The sequence below is a fragment of the Echiichthys vipera genome (assembly GCF_963691815.1).
Source record: "Echiichthys vipera genome assembly, chromosome: 23".
Taxonomy (NCBI): domain Eukaryota; kingdom Metazoa; phylum Chordata; class Actinopteri; order Perciformes; family Trachinidae; genus Echiichthys; species Echiichthys vipera.
In genome coordinates, this window is record NC_139848.1 from 10035060 (window position 1) to 10063049 (window position 27990).

The 27990-nt window shown below is 40.0% G+C and overlaps 1 protein-coding gene across 1 annotated transcript; it reads right to left on the reverse strand.

Moving 5' to 3' along the window:
• Positions 1–10412: 10412 nt before the first annotated feature.
• On the reverse strand, positions 10413–27956 carry cfap221 (cilia and flagella associated protein 221; the record flags this gene model as incomplete). Its single annotated transcript, XM_083938015.1, has 24 exons — positions 10413–10539; positions 11896–12003; positions 12105–12200; positions 15516–15592; positions 15973–15991; positions 16946–17031; positions 17146–17271; positions 17389–17496; positions 18171–18251; positions 18680–18771; positions 19023–19110; positions 19524–19619; positions 20045–20134; positions 21694–21781; positions 22254–22365; positions 22502–22613; positions 23139–23262; positions 24894–25053; positions 25830–25933; positions 26313–26413; positions 26704–26799; positions 26926–27012; positions 27523–27623; positions 27827–27956. The coding sequence occupies 24 exons, from the start codon at positions 27954–27956 to the stop codon at positions 10413–10415; spliced, it is 2409 nt and encodes an 802-aa protein (XP_083794141.1).
• Positions 27957–27990: the final 34 nt, after the last annotated feature.

The following is a 27990-nucleotide window of genomic DNA, read 5'->3' on the forward strand; positions in this document are numbered from 1 at the left end:
GTAACCACCCCTCTGTTTGTCTTGTGGTGTTTTGTGTCTTACATAAAAAAGAAACATCAGCTTTTCCTACAGCATTCATGCATTGGTAACTGTTGTTGAAAGCAATACACACTCTAGGCTCTCCACTGAAGCGATTTGAGTCGTTAAGTGTTGGTGAATGTCTAGGGTATTATTGTGAACATGTGCTTATTCAAGTCATATGGCTGAACAGTGTATGGAGTCAACTTCAGTTACTGAGGGTTGGCTTTAATTGAAAGAACACCACTGATGTTAAGACCACTTAGGGGTTCTAATTATTTTACACTACAATGGCGCAGACAGCAGTGCTTTCACACCAAGAGTGATGTAAGAGCAGTATCCACCCAGTCTTTAACCCTGTCTGTAGCTTTCACATCTCTCATATGACCCTAATTAAAAAAGGGCCAGATATTACAGAAACATGACATTGGGACTGTGCCATTAGAGAAAAAACTAACTATAATCAGTGTACTCAATTTCAGCAAAGCACAATTTCAAAGTATAATTATCAACATTATTGGGTTTTTAGCTAAAAACCTCACTCAAACCCCAAAATACTCATTTTTATGCACCCACATTGAATGTTATCAGTCGACTGAATGGACAGTTATCAGTTGTTATCACTATCACAGATATGAGTATGGCCCTATTCTACCTCCTAGTTGGCTCAATAGGCTGTAAGGATCTATTGGCAACCTAGATCACCGCATGGAGGTTCAAAATTGGTAGGTGGTCCAATTCATATCATTAACCACGTGTTTAAACCATCTGAACAGATAATGGCCTTCTGAACTCACCAGAAGGTGTAGCAGGTCCCTTTTAAACCATAACTATGAGGCTGATGAGCACTGATTTAACAGCATTGGGTAATAACATTTGAAATGGATGTTTATATGCCAACTGAAAGTTCAACTGCATACTGTGGAATTAACTGCTCTTACCTCCGATACAATTTCCACTACTTCTAACACTTACACATCAGCTGACATTTAAATTGCCTTCATCTCTTACTCAACTGACATTTTAAGTGCTTTAATCTCTCAATTCAACTGCTTTCAGTTATAACATGTTTGCTTTACGGCTGATTGGTCGGACAATTGCTCGTGTTGTTGCTGGCCTCAACAGGAAAAAAAACACTTTGGTGCCACACAACACTACCAGGCCGAGTGCACTCAGTGCACTGTGGTTGATTTACAGTAGAGATAGCATGCAGATTTTTTCTTCCCCCGTCAACCAATCGAGTAAGTAATACTTCACTTAGATTTCATCTGTCATATTCTGACTGCCACATCAACCTCAACTATTTCAGTATGTTAAATATTTCATTATTTTAAACTACAGTAGGCACACAAGAGTTATTGCCTTTTCTAGCGCTGCCTTCACACATTTTACATTTTATATGGACTATACTTTTTTAATTCTGTTTATTACATCCTTGCTTATGTATTCCATCCAAGCCCCCACCACAGCGACTTCCTGGTTGATCCACTATGTAAGTGCCAAAAAATGCAGTTTTCTGAGTGTACACTAGGAGCAGTTTGCATAATAATGCAGTTACTCATTGACCCCCATGTTAAACAGGCCATTTCCACAGCATTAAACCTATCTAAGGCCTGGTACAAAAAATGATTTTAGTCCGTATGTTTAGGTCATATTTCCATAACAACACTGAGGGGTTGAAGTTTGTCAGACAAGGCTAGTTTTTTATTATTTTAATGGAGGTTAAAGTTCATGAATAATTAGGTGCACGGCCTCGTGTGACAGCTAGCCGCTGGCCCTGACTTCTCCTTGGAAGTGTACATCAGCCAGATGGATGTATCTCCCTCCCCCCAACGTCACATACATGCCCTTTTTTGGTAAGAGGAAATAAGGCGGAGTCAAAATCTGACAAGATGGCGACTCCTGTAGGCGAGTACGACTGGATCAAGTTGAGAGAATGGACCTGATGGGTATGCTACGTCCATTTTTTATACAGTCTATGATGCTATCATATTCATTTAAACTTGGACTCCATATTCTATGGTTGTATTTGATGTTTTTTGTATTAAGATTATTATTCTTTATTATTTTCATTAAATTTCCTAATCTGAGGTCACTAGATGGTAGGGATAAATTATTAGGTAACACATTAAGGTTATCGGACTCCTTTTATAAAAAACAAAAAAAAACAAATTAGACTATCCACTGAAGTATCTGTAGACACCATGCTTTGAATGCTTTGAAGGTGCAAATACTCTACACAAATACTCTACACTTGAATACCAGATTGAATACCACATTTTAAGTAATCTTAGTAAACTTTGTTTTTAAAAGTGCTACAAAAGTTTAATTTTATAATATTCTATTGCATAATTCTGTGCTTTTGTGTTTAATGTGTGCTGCTTGTTTCTGTTTTGTTAACATATCTCTTCTGTATCCCTCTTACTGCTTTCCCGACACCCTCCTCACTGTCTTAATAAAATGTTTATAGGATAACACAAGGCCCACACTGAATCACAATGACTTCATTAACCACGTATAGGAAATAGATAGCAAATTGTCTCAGGAGCGTAAGGTGCACAGCACTGACACATAAGGTAGTGGGAACTACAATAAATGCCTGCAAGCAGGTAGCAGAGATTTAGGTCTCGACCCTGACATCTTGTAAGTTCTACCCTTAAATAGAAAGCACGTTCACAGAAAGAGGCTTAAAATATCTTGAATTTCCTTCTCTGGGAAATATGCCATCCAGAAATCAAGAGGACCAGATTAGGCAATGTTTAGATATGTTCAAATAATTAATTCAGAAACATTTTTCAACCATGAAATCCAGTGATACAACCTTGGAATCTGCTGGATCCCTAGCCATCCTCGACTCAGGCTCTAAAATAACCCAATCCAACAATGTAAGGCCTGTCCACTCTCCTTTACAAAACGGGATTTTATTTGCTGTTATTTCCCCATCAAAAACAAACATTTGTATTTCTGTCCGAAGAAATGTCAGGGGGATTTATGTGGCCCCCGTTTTGTGTCGGTAGACTATTTAATGCTACACTGCACACCCCTCACCACCTGCAATTAAAGTATGGCTCTTTATGTGGCAGGCCATGTTCACTGCCAATCACAATGACAAGTATTCAAAATTCAGATTATTGGATAGTGCATTTCTGGAAATACATTTCCAGGTATCGTTAAGAATAATATTTCCAGTCTGTCATACCCTGAATTAGACCCACTACAGAACAACAACAATAAAAAGTGACGACAGTAGTTCTGGGTGCTGTAGTGCCATTAAATGGTGATGGTTTCAAAAAAATATAAGACGAAGAAGCGTCTTCTTTGACATTTTTTTACAGTATTACTTTACTATTGCACTCAATAAGAGCAAATACTGTAGCATGAGTACCTATTATTTCATGAAGCAGAGAGTTCTAGTTCAAGGACATTTTCACGGTAATGGACAAACAAACCCTTAACATTGCTACAAAATGGTACTTAAGAGTACCCAGATTCCATTAAGCCTGTTTTCCTCAGAATCCAGAGTATTAGCCCCTTTGGGGTTGGGCATTGTGACGTCTGCTTGTTGATTTTTCCTTTTTGGATCCCCCTGTCATTCAGTACCAATCTCTGTGATCTGAGTTTCAGGTTCTTGGAGTAAATCCTGTCAGATAAATGTAAGGTTTAAAAGAAATCATCTAAATATTGCTTTTACTTAAGGTAAACACATATACACACAGGGGGGCGTAATGGGGCGAAAGGTTACTGACTATATATTAAAACATGAACAGTCTTACTTCATTAGCATACGAGAAAAAACATTTTTCTTCAAGAATCCAAGGTAACATTGATGTATACAAATTATCATTTTGACTGTGAAATATTCATTCAATACAGAAACTCAGAATCCATCGCAACTCAAACATCCACACTGCATTTGCTGTTCAGCCAGGTAATCTATTGTTTCTATATATTGGCACTGATACCATTCAGTAGAAGCTGACAGTAAGGAGTAATCACTCTATGACACTAACAGAGACTGATGGCATCACAAGCATTGCAACCACAACGCTCAGAGATTACTCAGAAAAGTGATTACTGACTATTTTGCATTGCTTCAGGCTATGTCAAGGGTTGCAGAACACCGACATTTAAAGATACTGCACTGCAAAAGTGCGTCAATGATGAAGGTTATTAAGTACAATTTAGGTAGAATATGTACACTTATCAAGACCAAGCTACTAGGAGTAATTCAAAGTAGAAGTCCTATGGGGTGTACGTGTGCAAAGACGCATGAAGGTTCAGTATGATAAAGAAAATAAGACATTTAAAAAGAAATGCATTTTGCCTGCAGTCAAGACAACAGAATGACGTCATTCCCATTTTTACTGTCTCATTGAAAATAAGTGCGTCAAACAGAAACCATCGCACCTCCATATAGCTCACTCAAAGGTGACTAATGATTATGAAAAAAAGGCTGCTGCCCATGGAGAGATAACAACTCTTGCTTTTAAGAAAATAACATAAAAACACACCACTATGATAAGTGCGCAAGTGGGGACAGACTAAGTTCATCTTTTTAAATCACACAGTTATAATGGTGAGCTTTTGGCTCCTTATTTTCTAAAAGGAAAAATCATTCATTTTACTTTGAGCACTGTAAGAAGCTACTGTACTGTGCTGCTACTTCAAAGGGTTGATCAAAGAATCACTCAGTTCAATCAAAGTCATGTTTAGAACATTATGGCTTTTCAAAATGGCTTTATCGTGATTATTTAGAGAATATAGTCCATATACTGTATTAAATGGCTCTGTTTGGCTAGATGTCTGTCTGTCTCATCTACTGTTAATATCTAGCCTATTGAAATCATACTCAAATTCATTTAGACCTACAATTTAACATTTAAAAATATAATATGTAACCTTTTCATATTTAAATGCCTTAAAGTTATAATCCGTAAGATGTTCATCCAGTTAATTGTCTGTTAAGTTACTATCTATCAAAGAGTGAGTTAAAACAATATTGATTGATCATATGACCCACTAATGAAAGTACTTGTACTTGCCTTTTTGACGAGAAATACCATCTGTGGCGATATTCCCTCGCTATGTTCAAAGTGGCGCAAGGTTAGTGACGCTTTTTACGTCAGTCAGCAGCGGTTGGTCTACCCCGGTGGAGCCCGTCACTGCTGATTATGCTGTATTCCACTGTACTCAGAAATCGGAAACTAACAACTTCTGACAAGTAAAAGTGCAATGAAACGGAACACTCAAGTCACAATTGTGGGTCAGGCACGCTGGTGTTGCCGTTGTCTGACCGGTGCAGTAACATTTCATTGCTGCTGACTCACAATGGAACCAACAGACATAAGGAGCATGCGAAGGCATCACGCCGCATCACGGAGGTGACGACATACAGTCGACACTCACGTTTCCAAAGGAACTCAGAGCTACGGTCCTAGAGGCTCGCCTGCAATTAAATCCTATTGCTAAAACGGCCGCTAGAAACAACTTATCTCAATTCTTACGAATTACAACGTTAACGACAATACATGTGCTACCATTATGCTGCCACCACAAATGGAATCGGATTCTGTGGGAAATACTGCCACTATTTCATTGAGTGGCATATGAATAAACGTTACTAAATGTAACATGAATACAACTTTAATATGTTGAGTCACATCAGATAGATTTTCACTGCAATGGTAGTTGACAATAAAGACAACAATTCCAATGTTCAATGCGTCACAATTTCATCAAGAAGTCAACAAACTCTTGTCATTGTTCTGATAATGAGACCCCTAGCAGCAGAAAACTACATATTTTAACCTTATATATGTGAGCTAAAAGGTATCTTAAAGTCATAATCTGTAAGATGTGAGATACGTTGTTTCTAGCGGCCTCTTGGGTCAGATTAAGGCCTTTATTGTAGGTCCTGTTCTTTGTTAGCCCGCCATCTTGTCACGTTCACGGTCGTTATGTGTGTTGACCTTTTTTTTTTCCTTTTTATGAACTGTATTGACATACATTCACCTGTCTATTGCTGGTTCGTCCCCTATATGTTACCTTCCTTAATACATACACACACACATTTTCCTATTATACCTATGCCATAACTACAAGCCTGACTCAGAAGTTGGAAGTTCACGATTACAAGTGAACGCTGCATAACCGGCAGTGATGAGCTCGTCCGGCAGACCAACTGCTGTCAGCAGCATCACTAACATGGTGATGCATTTGCATGTGGGGAGGGAATGTCGCCATAGACACATATGCTTTCATTATTGGGTGAACTGATCAATCATCATTGTTTTCACTCCCTCTTCATAGATAGTAAGTTAAAAGATACTATCTAGATGAAACTCTCACGGATCACAACTTTACAAACATAAAATAACAAGCGTTCTTTAGTGTATCTTTCTTAGTTCCATTTTCTAGTTAGTGCAAATTTTAAATGAGGTTTTCTCAAAAATTAGACATTTATATGGCATAATCCACTTTGGAAGGGCCAAACATACAGTATAGTTAATGCATGCTGAAGTTGAAGGACATCATCTGGAACCCATGCACGGGGAAACAAGGACTCGGAACCACCCTTTTCCAGTAATGGGGGAAAGTAGAACCAAGGCAGAGACCAGAACTCTGGAGACTGGAGCCTTTCCGATCTCTTTCCTGCTCCGATCACAGTATGACACACTTACAACACCATCAAACCTGCACAGGGGTCTTCTAACCTGTGCAAGTTATGTGGCGAGAGAGGCACAATGGCACACATTCTGGTGGACTGCAAGACTGCACTTAGCCAGGGGAGATGGCAAAATGGCTAGATGGCGTCATGAATGGGTCCTCAGAGCACTGGCTGACATCCTGGAGCACGAGAGATGGAAAAAAAGTCAGACCCATGGGAAACCAGTCAAATCCATCCAGTTCATCAGAGAGGGGGAGAAGCCACCATCCTCCAAGAAGAAAAACACCCAGTTTCAGTACCTGGTCCAAGAATGCAGAGGTAAAGGGTGGCAGACCGGGCTATTTACAGTAGAGGTTGGGTGCAGGGGTTTCACTGCACAGTCTTTGTGAAAGATGCTTACAGCCCTGGGTATAGCAGGTAAAGGGAGGAAGGCAGCCGCTTGCAGGTTTGGGGAGGCTGCAGAAAGAGCCTCTTGTGACTCTAGAACAGGCGAGAGGAGCTGAGCTGGGAGCCAGGAGAAGATGGCCAGTGACAATCACTGCTGACCCCCCAACTTGAGGGTGTTGTGGTTAAGGGTTGAAGCGCCCGATGAAAGTTGGACACCACCTGACAACATCTTCTCCTGGCCGAAGGTTGAGAGACTCAACAGGACATATACAATGGTAACAGCCACAGAATGCACAAAGGAGGGAAGAGGGCTCATTAAAACAGCACTCACAGGGGAAGTGTTAGAACTGAAGTGCCCTGCGGGAAGGTTTTCAAGAACGCAATCAGACTTAAGATACATCAATCCAGGACCAAATGTCGAATGCAGAGAGATGCAGCAGTGTTAAGGGTTAAAACGCCCGATGAAAGTTGGCCACCACCTGACGACATCTTCTCCTGGCTGAAAGCAATAGTCACTTGAGTAGTCAGTGACTGAGGGTGTAAGCATTTTGAAGCATCTAGATGTATCTAATAGAAGTGTTTTGACTTTGCATTGGATTAAATGAAATACTGGCCATCACTGTAACATGTAAATACTTTCATACATAACACCATCTATTATTTGCAATCGGCGCCTTGAAGAAACTTTTTGATGGTGTGAAATACACTTAACAACTCTTATTTTGAGTAGGTGTGAAAAGCAGCAGCAATTACGTGACCAAACATTCAGTTCACCTGTTGTAGCTTTTCTGATCTTCTTCCATTATAAGTCTCCTTGAAAGGGCAACTCACAAACATGTCCATGTTGTGCTGGCTCGGTTGTTCTTCCCACTTAAATGCACCCAATTTTGACAAGTAGAAGAGCGGCATCGCTTAATTTAGATGAGCTTTATTGTGAATTCACCCTGCGAATGGTTCAGGGCACCTTGCCAATGCCACAGTCATTATGCCTGTCTATCATCAGGGGAAGCTTTGCATGTTCTGATATTCAGAAATAGACAGAGTAGCTGTCAGGGCTATTATTCTCAGCATTCTGATACACAGTGACCTGACCATCCTCCACATTTTAATAAACACTCACGCCTTCCTTCTCTTTTTCCTTCTTTGGTTGAACACAAATTTTGTAAAAAATTAAGAAATGGGGCTTCATATTCAAGGCTAAACAAATTATGTATTAAAGCCATTCAAAGCTCTACTTGAAGCCATTCCAAACATGGACTACGCCAAAGACTTTGTTCAAAGTCAAACCAAATGTATTTCAGCTTTTGACAGAAGTTGCTGGGTTGCAAGTCAAAGAATTTGAGGGAGAATGTAGTATCTCTGAGGAACCATTACTCAGGCAAAACCTACCAAAACTGCGACACAATTTTCTCTCCCAGGAAGTTTTAGGGAGTAATTGAGTGAAATGTGTGAAGCGAAACGCTGTTGTGAGGAAGAGGGAGGACTGCAAGTGTGAGCCAGGGATGGAGTGTTTTTTCCATTGAGAGAGGGGGAGAGAAAAAAGGATGCTGTTAAAAGTTGCAATCACATCTGTTGCTGTAGGTTATTGTTGGGTCGAGCTGTAAATAGTGGCCGAAGGGGTTCAGAGACGGGAATAGAGGCAGATTCTGTCTCAAAAATGACCTCTTGTTTTCGTTCAGTCCAATTTGTAAGGTTGATGATCAGGTCACTGTTGTGCAACGTGTCATCTGGGCGAGGCTGTTTTCTTGCCCTGGGGTAAACAATAAATGAGCTGGGTGAAGCAAAACGGTTCCTGTTTTAACTGTTGTTGTGACTGTTACTGTTTTGCCTTATTTTCCAATCAGAATGGAGAAAAAAGTACAGTCATGGGGTGAGAGCTTAAAAGTAGAATTAACTGTGAAAGGAACCACAGTAGGTTTTTTTTTTTACTGGAAATGAAGCTGACTACTGGGTGGATGAATTATACAAACATACAGTATAGGCTGATGTACAATATCCCCTTATTCTCTCTCTGTCACTTGACACACATTAAACATACACTTTCTCACACATTACTGTTACTATTACTAAATCAATGCATACCATTGGTCTGGCTTTAATTAAATATGCAGTACTGATTCCCTTGAAGCATATATATCAGGTCATATTCAGGTCTAAACGTGTATTAATCCACAAAAATATGACTTGATCATGAATAAAACAATTAGTTTCTTAATAGAATTGTTTTTAAGCTGAAGTGAAAGCAAGAGGTCCGTCCTTTACAACCCATCCTATGTAGTTTATAGGTTTTACCCTATGATTAAAAATTCTCAAAATATGTGCCATGTGAGTGTTCTGTCTGTACATGGGTGTTCAAACAAGTACTCCTTTAACTGTATGTGCAGTAAGAACACTGCCATTAAGTGAGTACACACACCCATTGAAGGAAAAATAAATGTAGAAATGGAGAAAGTGTAAACCTCAGAGCTGGAGCTCCCTCTAGGGGTGAGAGTAGACACAATGTACTGGACTCCATCCCAGTGAGTTCACAGGATATCGGCTCTTTTGATAATTCAATTCTGACCTAAGCAGCTTTCTTTTTTACAACCACATAAATATCAACTACTAAATGTTGAACCGATGTCTTAAATAAATGTAGAAATAATACACAGTCCTTGGCTGGCTACAGTTAAGAAACTCAATATTAGGACCTCATGTCACATTTTTTTTTTACCTGGACGACACTACTTACAATTAAAACCCCATGAAAAAGCACAATCACCGCATCATGTCAAAGTGATGGAAAGCATGGGAGTGACTTTTTAATGCATTTGATTCAAAAAAGGCCATATTTAACTATCACTAAAGATTCATTATGACCCTGTTGTTTGCAATATAATACAGTTTACAGTAATAAGCAGACATCTCAGTATCACTTTTCTTCTCTGACACTAAATACACTATAAAAATGCAGATTTTTTTATCTGAGTGTTGTTGTCAGTAAGGTAATGTAGCTGGTTAGAATATACTGTAGCTATTTTATATATGGGTCTATGTGGGTGGAGGGATAACGAATTTTCAGGCTTTGTAAAAACACAGGAGGAAAGCTTACTGGTAATTTTGAGTAGGTGTGTGTGTGTGTGTGTGTGTGTGTGGGGGGGGGGGGGGTTAATACGTGGGCGAGGAAGTAACCAGGTTTTATTTTACAGAAGTGGCAGAGCAAACAATGTAGAGTCTCATAAAGGTATAAAGGTGAGGAGGACGGGCATGTTATTTGTAGTCCTGCGATCGTTGTTATTCATGTGTGAGTATATGTGTGCACAGAGCCTGTTTGGAGGTGTTTCTGGAAGTGTGTGTTTGTCTATTCACAGTCTCCTGGCAAAGTTCTGTCAGTGACTCCAAGTTGCTTCAGCCTGGTCATCACACTTTTTCCCATCTGGTTGAACTCAGAGCTGTAGGTTGCCTCCATCTCAAGCTCCCTCGGGTGCCTGGGACAGAGCAATTTAACATTACAGGAAGGAGGAACTGAGGACGATTAAAACTGGTTAAAAGGATTGAATGGTAAAACTGCAGCCTGATTCAGCATTAACCACGATGCATAAATTAAAACAAAATCACTTGTAGTTTCAACTCTAATAGGCAGTATTGATGATTTTGGTATTAACTAAAATGCAGCATTAAAATTTAAGAAAATCTAAATTTTCGACATTTCAGTTCAGATTTAAAGTCATCTTTGCCACATCATGCAATACTCGGACATTAGACAAAAAAATACAACCGTAGTAAATTCCTCGAAAATTGTACGAAAACAAATTATAGGTCCCATATTATGCATTTATAAACAAAAAAAAAAACAACCATCCATTACACATATCGTGCCCTAGATTACAAAAGTTGTTAGGTTGTGTGCATATGGGATTCTCCAGTCCTTTTCCCCTAACAGAGGCTTTTAACACTTTCGCTTTCAAAATAATATTTGTTGATTTCAGATCTCTGGATGGGAGAAAATGTTCTTCTCACGAACGCTAAAATACAGAGAACATTGTAAATCTCCCCCTTTCTTCTCCCCAACGTGCAAAAACAAACTGAACCCAGAACTGAATGGAAACTGTGGGCTTGTTGAACTTGTATTCACCCTCTATCTAAAATGCTCCATATCAGCATCTGTCTCTTTAAGACCCCATCCAGCAGAAGCCCAGTCTTCGCTGCACTCAAGTGAAATCTCCATTTTATAATGTAGGACCTTTAACAACAAAGGATGTCATAAAAAAGTGTCATTAAATATTTACCACTTTTCAGGGACTTTTTCTTCCCATATTGAGTAGCTGTTAAGAGTATCCAGCAGTTACATCGAACCAATAAAACAGCAACATATATTAGTATGAAAACAGAATGACATACATGATTAACTTTATGTGATAAGGATGCATGCGAGCTTACTTTAAAGTTGAGTTAACTGAGTTCATACACAGCTCATCCTCAATTATGAGTCTTTTCTAGAATTATGCAGGCGTGAACCCCAACCAACATCACAAGCCTGATCCTGATTAATGTTCAAATATAAATGATAAAATCAAGTTTAAAAAAAAATCTACTTCATTGCTATGATAAAGTAGCATTCTGCAGAGTGTTCCTGCTCCCAGGAAGCTTTTGTTGAAAAGAACTTCAGGTACAGGAATACAAATTCATCTAAAAGTACAACATGTTCTGGAAGAAATGGGTCTGTAAGTTGATATGCTTGAACATTTATTTTATTTAGGACGTGCTTCCTTCCTTAAACTGTAATCGTGAATGCATGAGTTATCTCTGTCTTAGTAACATACACATCATGCCAGTCGACTAACCTGACTGCCATTCCTCTGGTGAGGTTGCTATTGGAGACCAGCGCTTCCCCAGACAGAAACTCTGCTCTGGTGATCTCTGGTGTAAGTTGGACTCCTGAGTCTTCACACCTGAACACAAACACAGAATTTGAGCATGAAAGCAGCCATCTTAGTAGAAAAAACAGCTTTCAACAAGAAGATCAATAGATGTCGATGTTGCATGTAGTTACGGTTTGTCCATTAGTGGTGGCAGATCATCAGGAGGGCCGCTGAGAGGAGGCGGATTGGCTGTGAGTAGAAGTATATCTTCGCTGTAGTCGACAGACCTAAAGAGGACAAACACACATGTAAGGCTTTTTCCCCTGAAGAGCCAGACCACACATTACGGAACCGAGATAATGGTCACATATCTACTCCATCTTACTCAGATGAAAGGACTGCTTTGGGTTGTTTGAAATCGCAGTTTGAACAGGAATGATAAAAAGATCTCCTGAGTGAAAGTTGATACCACTTACGGGCACAAAACAGAATCAAAAGACTGACAAGCCGCAGGTTTGCTTTAGGAGGTACCCCTGGGCTCTCGACAGAAACTTTAGGATGGCCAGGGGATTGGAGCACAGTTTGTAATTTGAGGTATACAGAGTCATTTTGAGACATCATTATTATTCAAATTATGTAGCAAGGCGTGCAGTTTCTGGATTTACTCAACCACCTCAAAATGCAGTGCAGCTCTTCAGACTGTCCAATAGCAGATGGATTCAATAATAAAGCACTTGTGTAAAATTATTCCAAATAGCATACTATATTGTTAATTCAGTAGTAAGTATGCAGTCCAAACTGAGAGTGCAGTAGTTAATATGGGATATGGATTTCACCTTTTGAGTTGACATGGCAAACTTGAAGGGCAAATGTTGCTTGCTCGATCCAACAGTTACCTAGCAACAATAACATCCATTTAGAGTCATGTTTGTGTTCAGCTGATGAATGTGGCCAATATTCACCGCCTTTTAGCTCTGTCTGTAGTCTCTACCAACTCCTGAGGGAAATAACTCTTTAGCCGCTAAATGCTCTACTTTGTTCACCAGCTAGTTGCTAACTGTGTCTGTCTGCCACTTAGTACTGAGCAGGAAGAATACAGAGACTTCATCAGAGGTATTGTAAACAACCACCTGCTGTGGCTGATTATGACAATATGAGAGCAGTGAACCAAAAGAGTAAAGTTGTGCACTGGGCAGCTAAACGATGAACTGAAATGCACTGCAATGCTCTGTGAAACTGAGAGGAGCTGCAGATTCAGGAGCGACCTCTTTCACACTGTCACATTGTTTTCACCTGTGAAAATATTCAGGGGACCTCAAATAGTCTGTTCTATAAAAGGGTGCAGTCTCCTGTGATAACCAACATAATACTAAGTCACACAATCAAAAATAAGCATTTTGGGGTATCGGTTGCAGTATGGCTGTTCTATAAGTAGACTCTGTACCCAGAGAGATACTGTTTTAAAGTTAGTTGGCAGCTGAGATACAACAGAATACTTTTAAGCATTCACACATACTGTATAAGGGAAACACAGACTTCTCCCCTTCTCCTGCTGTCAAGCTGCTGTCAAGTTCATTTTCATCTTTTATTACAGCCACCTGACATCAATCGTATTGTTTGTGTTTGTAAGATAACCGAAGAGGCTGTGAATGTAACCGCCGAGGCAGAGATAGAAAATTAATAAGACAGAGCAGGGAGGCTGGGGGGGGAGAGTCATCTCCTGAATGATAAAAGAATATATCTACAGTTATCCTGCAGATCACTGCTGACAGGCATAAAGAGAATACTTTGCCTTGCCAGGCATCTGATTATGTAACACAGGGAAGGTGAGGAGAAATGGGAAGTGGAGGAAAGAGTCATATTTAAACCCACGCATTCACAAGTACTGTACATCATGTGAACAGTTGCTGCTCAAATTACTCGGGCATCTTGTCAAATGAAGACTTGAAATAGTTTCAGGTCTCACTGGGAACATCGCTTCATTAACTCTGCAACTTTGAACTGCCATTGTGCAAGACAAATTACAATGTACATGACAGTATTTTCTTGAAAAAGGTCAAAGATGAAGTGTTTTGCAAACCTGAGTGGTATGCGTTGTGACAGGGTGCTCAGAGAACTGCACCGCATGGGACAGCCCCATGCTGTGTTCACTAATACATGACATCAAAATATCATAATTTATTCACTGTCCATTTAGGCAAAAGAGTGAATAAATCATTATTGCACTGTGTGCGGGGCTCTCCCGCCATGTGACCTAGATTCTGCATACACAGAAATTTCAAGGAGGTATACAATAGAACTACAGGCACAAATTGTTTTATGAGAATACATTTTCATCCAAATTATATATTTAGTACTTTAAAACTAGATTTAAAACTCGTATTTGAAACTAAGTGAAACTAAGGTAGATCAGAACCTCAACCCAAAACTACTGAAACGAAGAGCTTTGATTCTCCGCCGAAACCGGAGTGGGATTATAATTTCTCATAATTGAATCAGCAGATATTATAGTCTGTGTAATGTCAATCATGTATGGTATGTGTGTAACTGAAAATTATGGATATTATCTACTACAAGTATGTTAATGTTTTTTTAATCTCAGGCCAAACTGCTGCCGTGTTTTAAGCCTTGACAGAAACTACGCTGGTTCATGTAGGGTCACTAAGGAAAAGTGAAAATGTGTGTGCGTTTTGATATCAGAGGCTCTAGACACACATGAGGGAGAAAACTAATCCCAACACTCAAGATTGATTTAGAAAGATATGAAACTTCAGGGGCTAGTTTAAAATTAGAACTGATGAATACGGGATGAAAAAAAACCTACTATACAGTATTAATTCCTAATAGGATATAAATTAAAACACAAAAACCTAAAATCTAAAACGATAACGACTGTTGGAGCAAAATACTAGAAGACTGCAAGAAGTCGTGTTTCTGTAATACTGCATGTGAGATGACGAATGGAGTGCCAAGATTTTAAATATTCAAGCTTTGACTTGGCAATCTGACAGGATAAATATTTACACCAAAAAGATAAATGTCTGCTCCAAGTGGTCACTTTAAAGCAGCAATAGGAGCCTGCGTCTTACAAATCTGTCAGCATTCAACTGACATGATCTCAGTATGGATCAACAGCTTCCGATCAAGAGGCACAAGGTCAATCATTGAATGACTGGATGTGTTTGGAAAAGAAATTACTACTAACACAATGTCTTGGTACACATCAGTGAGATGCACCCTACCCACTTGTCATTATAGACTGTTATGAAAATACTACTAGTGACAAGCTGGAGTAGCTGTAATGAAGTGATTGTGGCCGCTCGGTCAAATTCCTCCACAAGCTGGAAAGGATATGGAGAGTGGAAGTGAACAGCCACTTTCCACTCTGTAAACAAACAGTGTAAACATGTACTAGTACTTTTTCATCCCATAATAGTCCAGTTGGAGCTTCTCTGTGGTTTTACGTGGGAACGTCTTGGTGAACATTACCCTGTCTTTCAACTTCTGGGGGGCTGCTGTTAGTACCGTACAGAGGCACTCGTATTGCCAGGTTCAGTAAATAAGAGGAGAAACAGGAACAGCTGAGTTCTGACCTACAGTACCTGCGCACGGCACAGTCACTGGTGAGAGCCGGTTGTTTGGACGGACACTTTGAGATAGTCAAATCCGGGATCACTTCCTGTTGTTGGTAAAGATAAAAGAGGCCACAGCCCATTAGATATAGCAGATGGTTTCACATTAACTTTCAACAAGGTACAACAAAATGCCTCCATGTATAAACCCAAAATGATCCAAGTATGTAATGATGTACTGGTCCAGATTGCACCAAACATCCTTAAGTCTTCTCTTTTAAGGCTTCTTTAAATTTGTAGCTTAAGTATTGAAGGTATTCTCCTTATCTTGGTCTTATACTCAAGGATCCCCTTGAACCCTTTTACAAAAGACCTCAGCAACCAAAGTAAGAAAAGAGAAAGTTCAAGGTGTTTTGTGCAACATGGCCAGGATACTTTTAGTTGCTTCAGGCACACCAAAGAAACTCACAAAGTGCAGAGAAATTACCTTGCAGTCCAGAAGCGACCTGTAGACAGAAAGCACTTTCTTTCTTAGTATCTTGGTTAGGTGAAGGAATATCAGCGCAGAGAATACTTTTGTTACTTTTATTTTCTAACACAAATATTTACAGTATATTAGCGTGCAATACATTCAAAGCCTTAAATGAGCTTTGAATGTTTCTCGTCATATTTTATGCAAACAAACCAAACAAACTCCTCAATAAGAAAAGAGTCATTCATCAAATTAAATGTTTTTTTTTTAAGATCAACCTTCTTTAATTCCTAAAACATGTTGGTTTCGTCAACATAAGTACGTGTAGGCAGCAGGCTAATCCACAAAGGGCATAAAATAACAATGAAATCATAATTACAACCATAGGCTTATAGCAACATTATGATGACAGAAACGCCAATAAAGTCAATCAGAGCATCTCAAATTAAAGTCTTTGCATTTGTTTTAATTCACAATCTGTACAGTCCAGTGCAGAAGTTCATTGACCGACACCATGTCACAACCCTTTTCTAACATACACAATAACACATTTACACATTATATATTTAAACCAGCATCTAGACACAGATTGATAATGGTCTTGCATCTGTCTACAGTATACAAAAATAATACACCGGAAAAATAGAAGTCTGTCTGCAAAGGATGATGCTTCTCACAAGCTAGGATCAATAGAAAATACATTTCTAATGAGTTCATCTGTTTGTTTGGGGGGGGGGGGGGGGGGGGGGGGGGGGGGTTCGATATTTTTATACTTTTGGACTTTACAACGCTCTGAAGTTATTGGAAATGTTTGTTCCAGGTGATCACACGCGTCGGAAACAATCCTACAGTCGAAGCCTAATTCTACAAATAGTGCAGCACTAATAGTATTAGTATAGTCTAATCTTTACGTGAACCTGCAGAAATATTGCATTTAAAACATAAAAAAGAGAACATGTTACTACTACTACAAACATGTTGTTGTTACCTGGGCAGAGGGGAGAGGTGGAACTCCGGGTCACTCTCCAGGTATTTAGGGGTTGGTTTGTATGTCTGTAGGCCTAGATCTGGGTTCTAAAACACATGATGAGATAAACACAGTAGTTTAAATATACATGCATCATGTACAGGAACTCACATAATGCTCTAGTTCAGTCGTTGGATTAATAATGATAAATGCAACCATACAAAGATTCTTAGTGGGTTTGCTGGAAAAGGTCTGAGCAGAGCCTCAGGGGCGCTGAAAGAGAGACAGGTTTCGGGCTCCACCAATGTTTCAGATCGAGCTCCGACCTCAATGGGCACCAGCTCTTCCTAAAAAGTGACAACACAGACATTTTAAAGGTATTGGATAGGAGGAGTGAAAAATAAATGAATGAATGTATTTTTATTGTTATATTGGCAATATCTGAATGTTTTAGTCCAGGTTACCAGAGCTCCAGTGCGAAGTGGTCTGGCCAAAGTAGAGGGAATATAAGAGTTGAAAGCCTCCCAGGCTGACACAGGCCGGTAGCCCATAAGCTTATAGTGCTGGGGAACCTAGAGTTACAAAACAACACCGACAAATGATCACATTCTGGACTGTGTTTCTGTGTTTTCCTGATAAATCAAGATTTGGAGACCAGACAGTTCTCTTTAAACATTCATGATTCTGTCTGACGTTCCTTCCTGTAATAGAAAAGGTTTTCGTTGCCACCGTACTCTACGGGGGAATTGTCGGGTCTATGTAAATCATAAATAAGTCATAGATACCTACTCTGTAAAGTGTCCTGAGATAACTTTTGTTATGATTTGGCATCATAAATATAATTGAATTGAATTCAATTCCTCCTGGTGAAGGACCCTGTAGTGTTGGTCAGTCATGCCGATTGAAAACAACAGTGACTTCAAGAAAGCAAGTTGTGTGAATGTGAATAGTACAGCTTGTAGTGTCATATACAGTATTATCATATGTGACATTATTCCGTTGTTAATACTGATGCAGCTATGTTTAAGTAGCATTTCACTGCTGATCAAGATTAAGCCACCTATAACTACTTTAAGTAGTGCATTTCATTAGTTTTGTGGTCTGTAATAATTTCCCTCTCAAGTGTAGTGGACTGGAGGTGTACGGTGGCATGAAAAGGATGCACTTGTAGAATAAAAGTGCCTTGAAAATTGAACTAAGTGGAGTACTTGAGTAAATGTACTCAATTGCTGCAGTAAATACCTACTTGAAGCTTGAAGAAAGGAATACGTGTTGTCACCGTCACATTAACAGGATCCACAGGCACTGTGACCAAATCACTGTGAGCCTAGAAATATCAAGAAGACAAATGGCATTATTTGTTCGATTGAATCCAGAGGCCTTTTCTCTGTGCTGCATCGGGAAAATGAGAGATATAATCAAAAGTGCAGGAAAACTGAGCTGCTTCTTTGAATCCGCGGCTCGATCAAAGACATCTTTCAAAGGAAATAATGATAGAAAATTGTTTCATGTGCGGAACAATAGTCAGCACTCACTTTGCAGTGGTTTCCCCTCTTCCATGGGTCAGAACACATTTAGGTACTTTAGGAGTTCATTTCAATAGGCTTTAACAAGACAAACCAATTTGTAAAGAAGTGGTTAAGCTGTTTTGTTGACAGGCTGCTTGACGTTGATGGGTATGCATATTTCAAACAGTAATAGTGACTTGTAATCTGCAGTAAAGCTGTCCTTTTGTCAGTTATGTAATGTACTCACCAGAGGGTCATCTTCATCAGAGAAAACGGGGAAAGCAAATGGAAAGACTTTGTCTGGCGAGATCTCCAGGTCACAAGTGGTGTCCTCTTCAACTAATAATGTAAAAAAAGTGAATTTCTACAGATCCTTATTAGTAAGGGTCAGTGACAAATGTTACAATAGTCAATGCAAGCAGCTCCATGAATAGCCCTGTCCCTGAGGCATCCATGTATGTTCGAAGAAGCTCATAATAACCAGAGGGGAGTCCAATTTTACCTCTCGGAATATATTCAATTAAGCATGCTCTAATGACATGGCGTAATGAGATTAGTTCTGAATGAGGAGATTATGAGATCATCGAAACCTTTCTTTGCCAAGGGCAGGTCCTTCATACTGTCTGCCACTTTCTTCAAACAGGTCAGTCTTCGGTTCATGCGACATCGGATCACCATCTGGATGGGAGAGAAGAATACACAATGTTAGCGCTTAACCAAACATACTTGTCATTTACATCCACCTCTTTCAATCTCAGTAGGAGGCATATGGACATAGTTACACATGGAGAACCAATACCTTCATTTTACTTGCCAGTGGAAAAAGACAAGCATGATCTCCCTGTGGCTTTAAGTGGCCATGTCAGATTATTCTGGAATGCACTCGGGGTAACCCAGGAATTAGAGAATATTATACATTTAGTGTGAGGACTTCACACATGGCTGAACTAAAGGGACAAGACCGCAGGGACACCAGCCCCTTCCTGAGGGAAGAGGAAAGTGTGTGCATGTGTGTGATGTATCTGTGCATCAAAGCAAATGTGTGTATGCATTCGCACCTCGGTGACTGTACAGTACATGGATGTGTGTACCTTGCGTGCTGCCTGCTGGAACAGTCTGAGGGCTCTTTGTCTCAGCTCCCACTGAAAACTAGGGTAAAACTGGAAGGATGGGGCTCCCTCGCGGGCCTGGAAGAGGTTAGAAAGACTTTTACGGCTGACTTTCATATGCTCATGTGGCATCATTACATTGAGTGCATATGAAAAGGACCATAAAGTGAAATTTCACAAGGTCTCAGCTCAGAGTATTTCAAGGAATAAAAGACAGTACAACGGTTAAAGTGATTGGTAAATTAAATGAAATTGCAGGAGGGGCTTTAAGCAACACCTAATTCAGGACCATTGAGAGGCAGGTGTTTTATACAGATATGATTCATCTTGATTGAGATTTAGCGATACATTTACCAAGACAAAATATGGATGCACATTAATTGAACATTGTGCGTACTGTAGATTTGGTACATGAGCTTCAGATTTTGATAAGGAGAGATATTGAGTAGGACACATAATGAAAGATGGGTTGGATTAGTAAACACACCACAGCAGAGGTTTACCTGTCCCGCTTCACAAAGCACTCTCCCCGAGGACAGTGTAGGTTGTCCGGCTGCAAACGCTTCCTCGTGCCTTAAATCTCCCCTTTTGACCTACAGTATATCAAAGCAGTTAGCACGATGAAGGCCTGTAAAGGAATTGTCAGGGAATCTGCTAAAAATGCGTTACAGCACAAAGGAAGATTGGTAAGGCAAAAAAAAGCAGATGCTGTTCTTTCTATTTTTGCTAAACCCTTAAGAGTTCTGGCAGAGACAGACGGTGTTAGACCAACGGAAAAAAATATTCCAACATGTTTATCATCTATAGTAAAGACGCTTTGAAATCCTTTGGCTGAAGAGGCAACAGTCTTTTTGCAACAGGAAGAAATAAGCTTGATGGGGTATGTCTTAATTCTATAACAATAGCAACCATGACAACTAATCCTGGAGCAAGGTCTCATTTGTTTATAGGAATGATACATAAAGGGGGCACAAAATAATTTGACAATGACAAAAAAGACTAACCTAACGTCACTGTCTCCATTCTTGTATGAGCAACTACATCACACTTAAGCAACATACAGTAGGGTGATGAAATGACAGTGTCACACAGCTGTAAACCATCACTGCGATACAAACAGAGGACGACGGCTTCTCTGTTGTGTTATTTAACTTCTGGCGTGCAGTCAAGATTCCAAAGAGGACATAAAGAAGAAGATACTAGCTCTTCCTATCATAAGAACTGTCCCATAAAATACCAAAGTGAGGTGATACGAGGCTGTAAACGAAGAGTGTATGGTATTTGTGTGCTATAAACAGTGCAGGTGGAGAGGAGATGGGGGAGGAAGTGCTGTTTAGTGTCCGTGAGAGTTCTGTCAACTGCCCGAAACTCTTTTCTCAGGGAACACACACACACACACACACACACACACACACACACACACACACACACACACACACACACACACACACACACACGCACACACACACGCACGCACGCACGCACGCACGCACGCACGCACGCACGCACGCACGCACGCACGCACGCACGCACGCACGCACGCACGCACGCACGCACGCACGCACGCGCACACGATTGCAGACAGTCTGCACATCCTCTGTGACTCACTATAAAATCAGTCACAGTGTGAAAGGTGGATGTAATGACGCTGCAGCTGAATCAGGTTAGGACATTGGTATGGATATGGTGTCTGCCAAAAGTGATTATCTAGTACCAACACATCCAGTAAATGTCATGTCGAATGAAATAGGAAAACAAACACATGACATGAAAAAGGTCTACTGCACCGAGGCCAGACAAATCTGTTCAATAACTATAATGATGGTGATCAGGATTTGACCTGTGGAGAATATATTCTGTAAGATTATACTTTCCAATCTACACTCAGTTCTGGTCTTTGAGGGTCAGTGTCCTGCAGGGTTATGGTTCCTCCCAACTGTACTGTATAGTAGTATTATCAATCCAAGTCCGAATTTACGCTCAGGATACAGCCTTTTTCCAACTCTGCCTTCATTTTGATCTCATTTACACACCTGTATCTCGCACGGTTGCGATGCTATCGCGGCACTTTGCCTCTGATTGTTGTGTATGAGCTTAAGAATATTAATGGACGGACTGTTTCTCTTTGTCCACATTAAGTGAATAATCTTACCATGTATTCATGTAGTGCGACCTCTCTCTCGTCTGCTATCTGCCTCCTGATGTGCTCCGACACGGGGTCCTTACCAAGATGAACTTGCCTATATGAAATATATGTGTATATATTTTATTTATTTTATATTAGGTGTTGAAAAAACAAATAATATAGTGAAATAAAAAATATATACGTGACAATATTAGCAAGCTATACAAACGAAATTTAAAAAAATCGTGTATGTGTAAACTTCCTCTTAACTGATATATAATTTGCTCCCTGGTTATTTATTTCCAGTTGTGCCATAAACATCAACATGATTTCTGTTTCAGTGTAGGTAACCGGAACATTTTAGGTAAATATACAAATCAAGAAGCTTTTTTTCCCCAGAATGTCTCCAAAATTGGGCAAAACCAGATATTGCAATCTGCCCCTCATTTGATATCACTGATAGAACATAGTTAGCTTGTGATAAATGTGATGCTCTATATACTTTAACTAGAACATTTGTGCACAATGCGACCATCCAAACAATCGCAGGGATTTTAATCGAAATGTCATATTTTAGTTTGACCTACCATCTGAGGTGGTTGGCTTGCTCCTCCTTCACATTTTCTTGAACTTTCTTTATGAAGAGGGCCTCCTTCATCTGCCTGTTTTGCAGACCAACCGTGCTGCCGCAGGACATGGCTGAAGGGAGGGGATACAGACACAAGACAATACAACATTTTATACATGCAGCATATATGTTTGATGAGCTTACACACACACGTCACAAAGATACAACAGCAACTGAAAGTAAGTAAAATCACTGGGTGGCATCTACCTTCCCTCAGGTCTTTAGAGCTGAGTTTATCGGTGTCTTTGATCAGCATCTTTGCCACCCCTGCAGGGGTACACACATCTATCGGAGGCTTCGGTCCGGGGTTAACACTAGCCTGACCTCAGGACAAGTAAGGAAATAACAGTGAGAAAATAAGGATAACACATACAACTGAAAGAAATGATCAGCCTTACAAAAGAAAGTGAGACAGCATGGTAGCAATTATTTGATAGCTGATACCAAATCAAAGAATGTGGACCCGAAACTAAAAATGGTCCCAAATGAAACAGCTTTCAGACGCACACGCACAAACACAAACACACACACACACACACACACACACACACACACACACACACACACACACACACACACACACACACACACACACACACAAATGTCCTCGTTAAAAACTGCCATTAAACGATACATTGATATTTTCCAGTTTAACTTAGTTACATTTTAAACCATTAGTCCTGATCATTTTACCCCTTAAATGCTGTTTGTTTACACCATGCCACTGGGTTTTTTATGAAAAAATAAATGCAAAAATGTAATTATTTTATGTCTACTAAATGCTAGATTCACTCAATGATCAGTAGCAACATTGATTGATTGATAACCCTCTTACATACACTACCTTCGATCTGCCGGCCTCTTTGGTTGACTTGTATTTTGTTTTGCTTCGAGGGGGCACTTGGGTGGCAGGTGATGTTCTTCTGTACTGAAAAGAATCTCCGTGACCCGGCTTTCTTCCCGACTCACTATCATGCAGAAAAGGAAGCACATAAAAGTACATCTTGTGGAGTAAAACTTGTTTTTATGACAGACACAGACACATTTGTTAGGGCCAAAATAGATTAATCAGTATAAAACACTAATTTGACTGCAAGTGTCATTTTCTGCGACTGATCTCTGGATGCTGGAAGGAAAAACTGAAGGAATAAACACAGCGGATGGGAAAAAATGAACCAGTAGGGAGGCAGTGGCAGGCACAGTAATTGCTTCTTTTCTGTTTTGAGGTTGCTGATCAGATCCCGTAGCAGAGTGAGAATGGCTCCAAATGAAGTATTTATACAGGGATATATGGACAGTGGGGGACTTAAAGGGTTTGAGGGTGACAGGCAGGCTGAGCACTGAGGTCAGAAGCCAGATCATTAATAGTCATAACATTTATATTTCTCCAGCTGTCAGATTTTGTCAGTGTCCCCTTCATGTATTTAAATGAAGGTGGACAATAATTAGAAACACAGGGACACTACCCGTGACATTTAATGACCACAGGGTTGACACAACACTTCTCTGGTACAGTGTCAACAAGAGCTTAACGTTATACGCATCACAAACATGTACTAGGTTTTTTAAGAAATTATTGCAAGGTATTGGATTGATTAGATTGATAGAAAATCTAACATCGAAGCAAAGTCATTCAAGATATTAAAATGATCTGTTTATTTTCAGAATAGCCTCTCTCTTGGTCATATAAGTCAAACAGGGGACACATTGGCTCTAGCTGGGAAAACCTTGGCTCTTGCATGTATTTCTTAATCTTTAAATTGTGCATATCTCATATTTTATTTGGTTCCAGAACAACAAACAGAGGGAGAATGTTTTATATGCTAAACATCCATCAGGGGACATATCCATCTTGATATCACTGCACCAGCTACCAAGCTATTTTCATGAATTATTAACTTTGGGCCGAGATAACACCAAGACAGTGCAGTGGATTGAGCTGCCGCTGTGTGATGGATAGCACCCTTTTTCTCATGGGAACAGAGTTAAACATTAGGTTTTATACCGGCTGAAAAAATGGGGATTTCTAATCACCACACAAGTCTATTTTCTCTGAGTCTAGTAAGGTGCATAACCTTAACCCACTATGGACCACCTAGTTTGGTAATTAGCTTGTACATACAACCTGAGGGCTGTCATGATTACTGGATAGTAAGAAGAGAAGGCTCCATCAGAAGCAGTGAAGTGCAGCACCATGAGGCAGAACTAACTTACATACAGCAGACTGATTATCTTTTGTATGTCACATACATCAAATATCTTCACCTCTCATATATAACAACTATATGTGGTATAGCTTTGTCATAATGTACTGCCAAAAAGGCTTGTCTGATTCGACTTTAGCTGCAGATGTCAATAGATCCCAGGGAATGGGTGTGAACTTTGTGGGGAAACCAACACAGCTAGAGTGTGAGATAGCACAGTAAGTGTATAGTATGAGTGCGCCATTAATGCTAGTAGTGAAACTAGAAAGAAGACCAACAATTGTGCTATTCTACATGACTCTTACATTATCTTTTTGGCTATTCCGTGTTTAGTATTGAACAGTAGATACTTCAAATAAAAAAAATAAATTTTAAAAATCAAGCACTCTAATTACCTGAAGGCTAGGTAGGGGGCGGAGCTCCCAGTGATGGTACAGAGGTAGGGTCTGGTGTTGAACTGCGAGATGATCAGCTGGATGGTGACCTGACATGTCTCATACTGAAAAGGACTAAAGGTCACCATGATCTTCTCTTCACCATTGGCTGGAATCACACCTTGAAGAGGGAGGAAAAGACAGTCAGGATGAATGGGTGTTTGTGGTTGGATTTGATCTGGGTCAACCACAGTTCACTTCTGCACTATGATACCAGCAACAATTGACTAAATGCACAAAAGACAATGCCCCCAGACTAAGTTAATTGTAACACCTCAACATCATGTTGCCATTGAGAGTGTGTGTGGAGACTACTGTGGTAACTGTAGCAAGGCGAGCAAAACTTGTAAAAGTTTGCTAAAAGTAATGGATAAACAGTTAAAAATGTTAGCTAAAAGTAATGAAAAGTTTATTGTTTATATATTGTAAGCTGAAAGTGCCGTAACGTGACCATGGTTTATTATGTGTGTAGTGAGAGGAGAGAGAAAAACACTTCCAAAATAAGAAACTCATTTGTATCTCTTCTTCTCATTCCAGGTTTGAGTTTAAACTGCAGCTGTATTTCACATCCTAAGTGCTGGTTCCGTCATGTGTTAGGATGCTTCCCAGACGACGAAAACTGCTTTGTGTCAGTGTGTGGAAAATGGAGGCATTCTTCAAATTCTGTGTTGACTTGTTCAATAAACAACTAGTCCAAGATTTTGAGAAAACACAGTGCACCTGCTCTCCCGATGGGTTATTACAGGAACTATCAATGGAAAAACAATTGTATTTATTATATATTTTACATTAAAAAAAAAAAAAGGGGGGAAAGAAAATGCAAAAATACCAACATATCGGTTCCACAAGAATATTCTGGGGAAATGATGAATTATGAATTATTCCAATAGTCCTTACCTGTAAGGGGATGGATGGAGAAGGCCTCATGGGGCTGAATAATATACACCTGGAACTCAAAGTCAATGGGGCAGCTGCATCTCAGAGGAATAGCATGGCAAACACTAGAGGCAGGTGGAGTAAAAAAAAAAAAAAAAAAAAAAAAAGAGATGAGATTATTTTTTTTATGATTTGACACCATCGGGTGAATGGAAGCGTGCCTGGTTGTATGGAAAAATACAAAGAGACAGGAAAGCCCTCGGGCAGATGGGGGGTCAATAAACAGAACATCCAAGAGCCTAAGGAACACACACACACACACACACACACACACACACACACACACACACACACACACACACACACACACACACACACACACACACACACACACACACACACACACACACACACACACACACACACACACACACACACACACACACACACACACACACACACACACACACACACACACACACACACACACACACACACACACACCTTTGTCCAAGTGGTACGGCTGATAGGTCGATATGAGGAGGGATGTGCAGGTCATCGATAACAGGGTATGCATGAACTGGAACTAACAGGTTCTCTTCTCCCTTAGAGAGGGTGTAGGTGGGGTCAATGGACAAGACAGAGAGAAATATACAGTTAACACAGATAAGAGAAGAAAACACGGAAACGTATCACAAAAGAGAAAATGTAGAGCAACCAGGAATTGTTTCTTGTGCTTGTTAAAGTGTGTGCTTCACAGTAATTGTTGAGTCTGATGTAACGTCCTTTGAGAAACATTTGTGATGAACAGCTTCCACTAAAGGCCTAAAGATTAAAGTTTAAAACAAACAGCAGCACAGCGTCCACAGTGGTGTACAAACTGTCGGATCCTAACCTTGCAGTGAACCCGAATGCAGTCATAGAAGTAGCGCCACTCATCGGGACAGAACCTGACCTTAAGTGTGTAGGCGAGGCCTGGGATGAGTCGATACTTGAAGGAAAACAGATTGGAAGAGGCTGAATCATTAGAAACAACGCTGATTGCACTAATGGACGAGTGGAGTCATAATATTACACTAGAGTCAGCGATTTGTAATGGGGGAAAAAAACAACATACCTTTTTGGTGTAAGTTGTTTGGAAGTGCTTGGTTTGGGTGGGGAGGATATGAATATTCATGACTTCAGATGAGATGTTGACGAGTTTCTGATGGAGGGGAAGAGAAAAGAAGAGTCCATTTCCATCCAATCATGTGCACTTGAGAGAAACCCATTTCCATATTCTTGGTGTTTACATCCAGTCTACAGCGCTCCATCACACAGCTATGAGGGGAAATCAGTGCCCATTCATTAAATCAAATTCAGCTTCCGTGGAAACCAAATTAGATGAATTTGTGATGGTATTGGTTTTGATACAGTTATTTCAGTACTTTGCTGTAATGTCTTCATCATTTCACCAAACATTGACGGTAAAAGAGACAATATTGCTACCACACAACCCAAACGGACACCGTGGCACAGCACCAAGGTCCACGTCCTGCTTAGAGCCCTGCATGGAAAGAACTCCAGCTTGGAAAAACCTTAGCACAACCTAATAATATATTTAAATCGGCTCACAATCAGAAAATTAGCTGTCCGCTCCCATTTAGCCTCCGAATTGGAGGGTGAAAAATAAACGGTAAAGAACTCAGAAGGATATTAAAAGTATTTTCCTCACCAGGATCTTTATGTAATCCTTTCCCAGCTCAAAGCCACTGAAGTGAAGCACCGGGGGCTCTGCTTGGATCAGGCTGTTGCTTTTCAGTTTGGCGTAGATTTCTATAAAAGGGTAAAAAACACAAAAAGTGAAACATAATTAGCTTTTTGCATAAAAAGGAAAATGAAGGCTTTTCACATCTGCAAAGATAAAAGCGTTAAGTTACTGTAAGGCTGAATACTTGGTAGCATTGCTGGCAGTACATTAACAGTTTTAATGCAGCCTATAAGAGGGTTTCATGTTTTTGAGTTCATGCTTATTATACTTGATTCCAGTAGATGATTGGAAATGTTGGCTCTGCTCCGGCTCTTTTCCACCAACGTGTTCATAGGTAGAGGGGTCCCCCTCCTGAGGGGCTCTGACAGTATCTGCGGGGCTGAGAGGGCCACCTCCATCCTGGCACAAAGGTCAGCTCGGGCTCCTCATGAG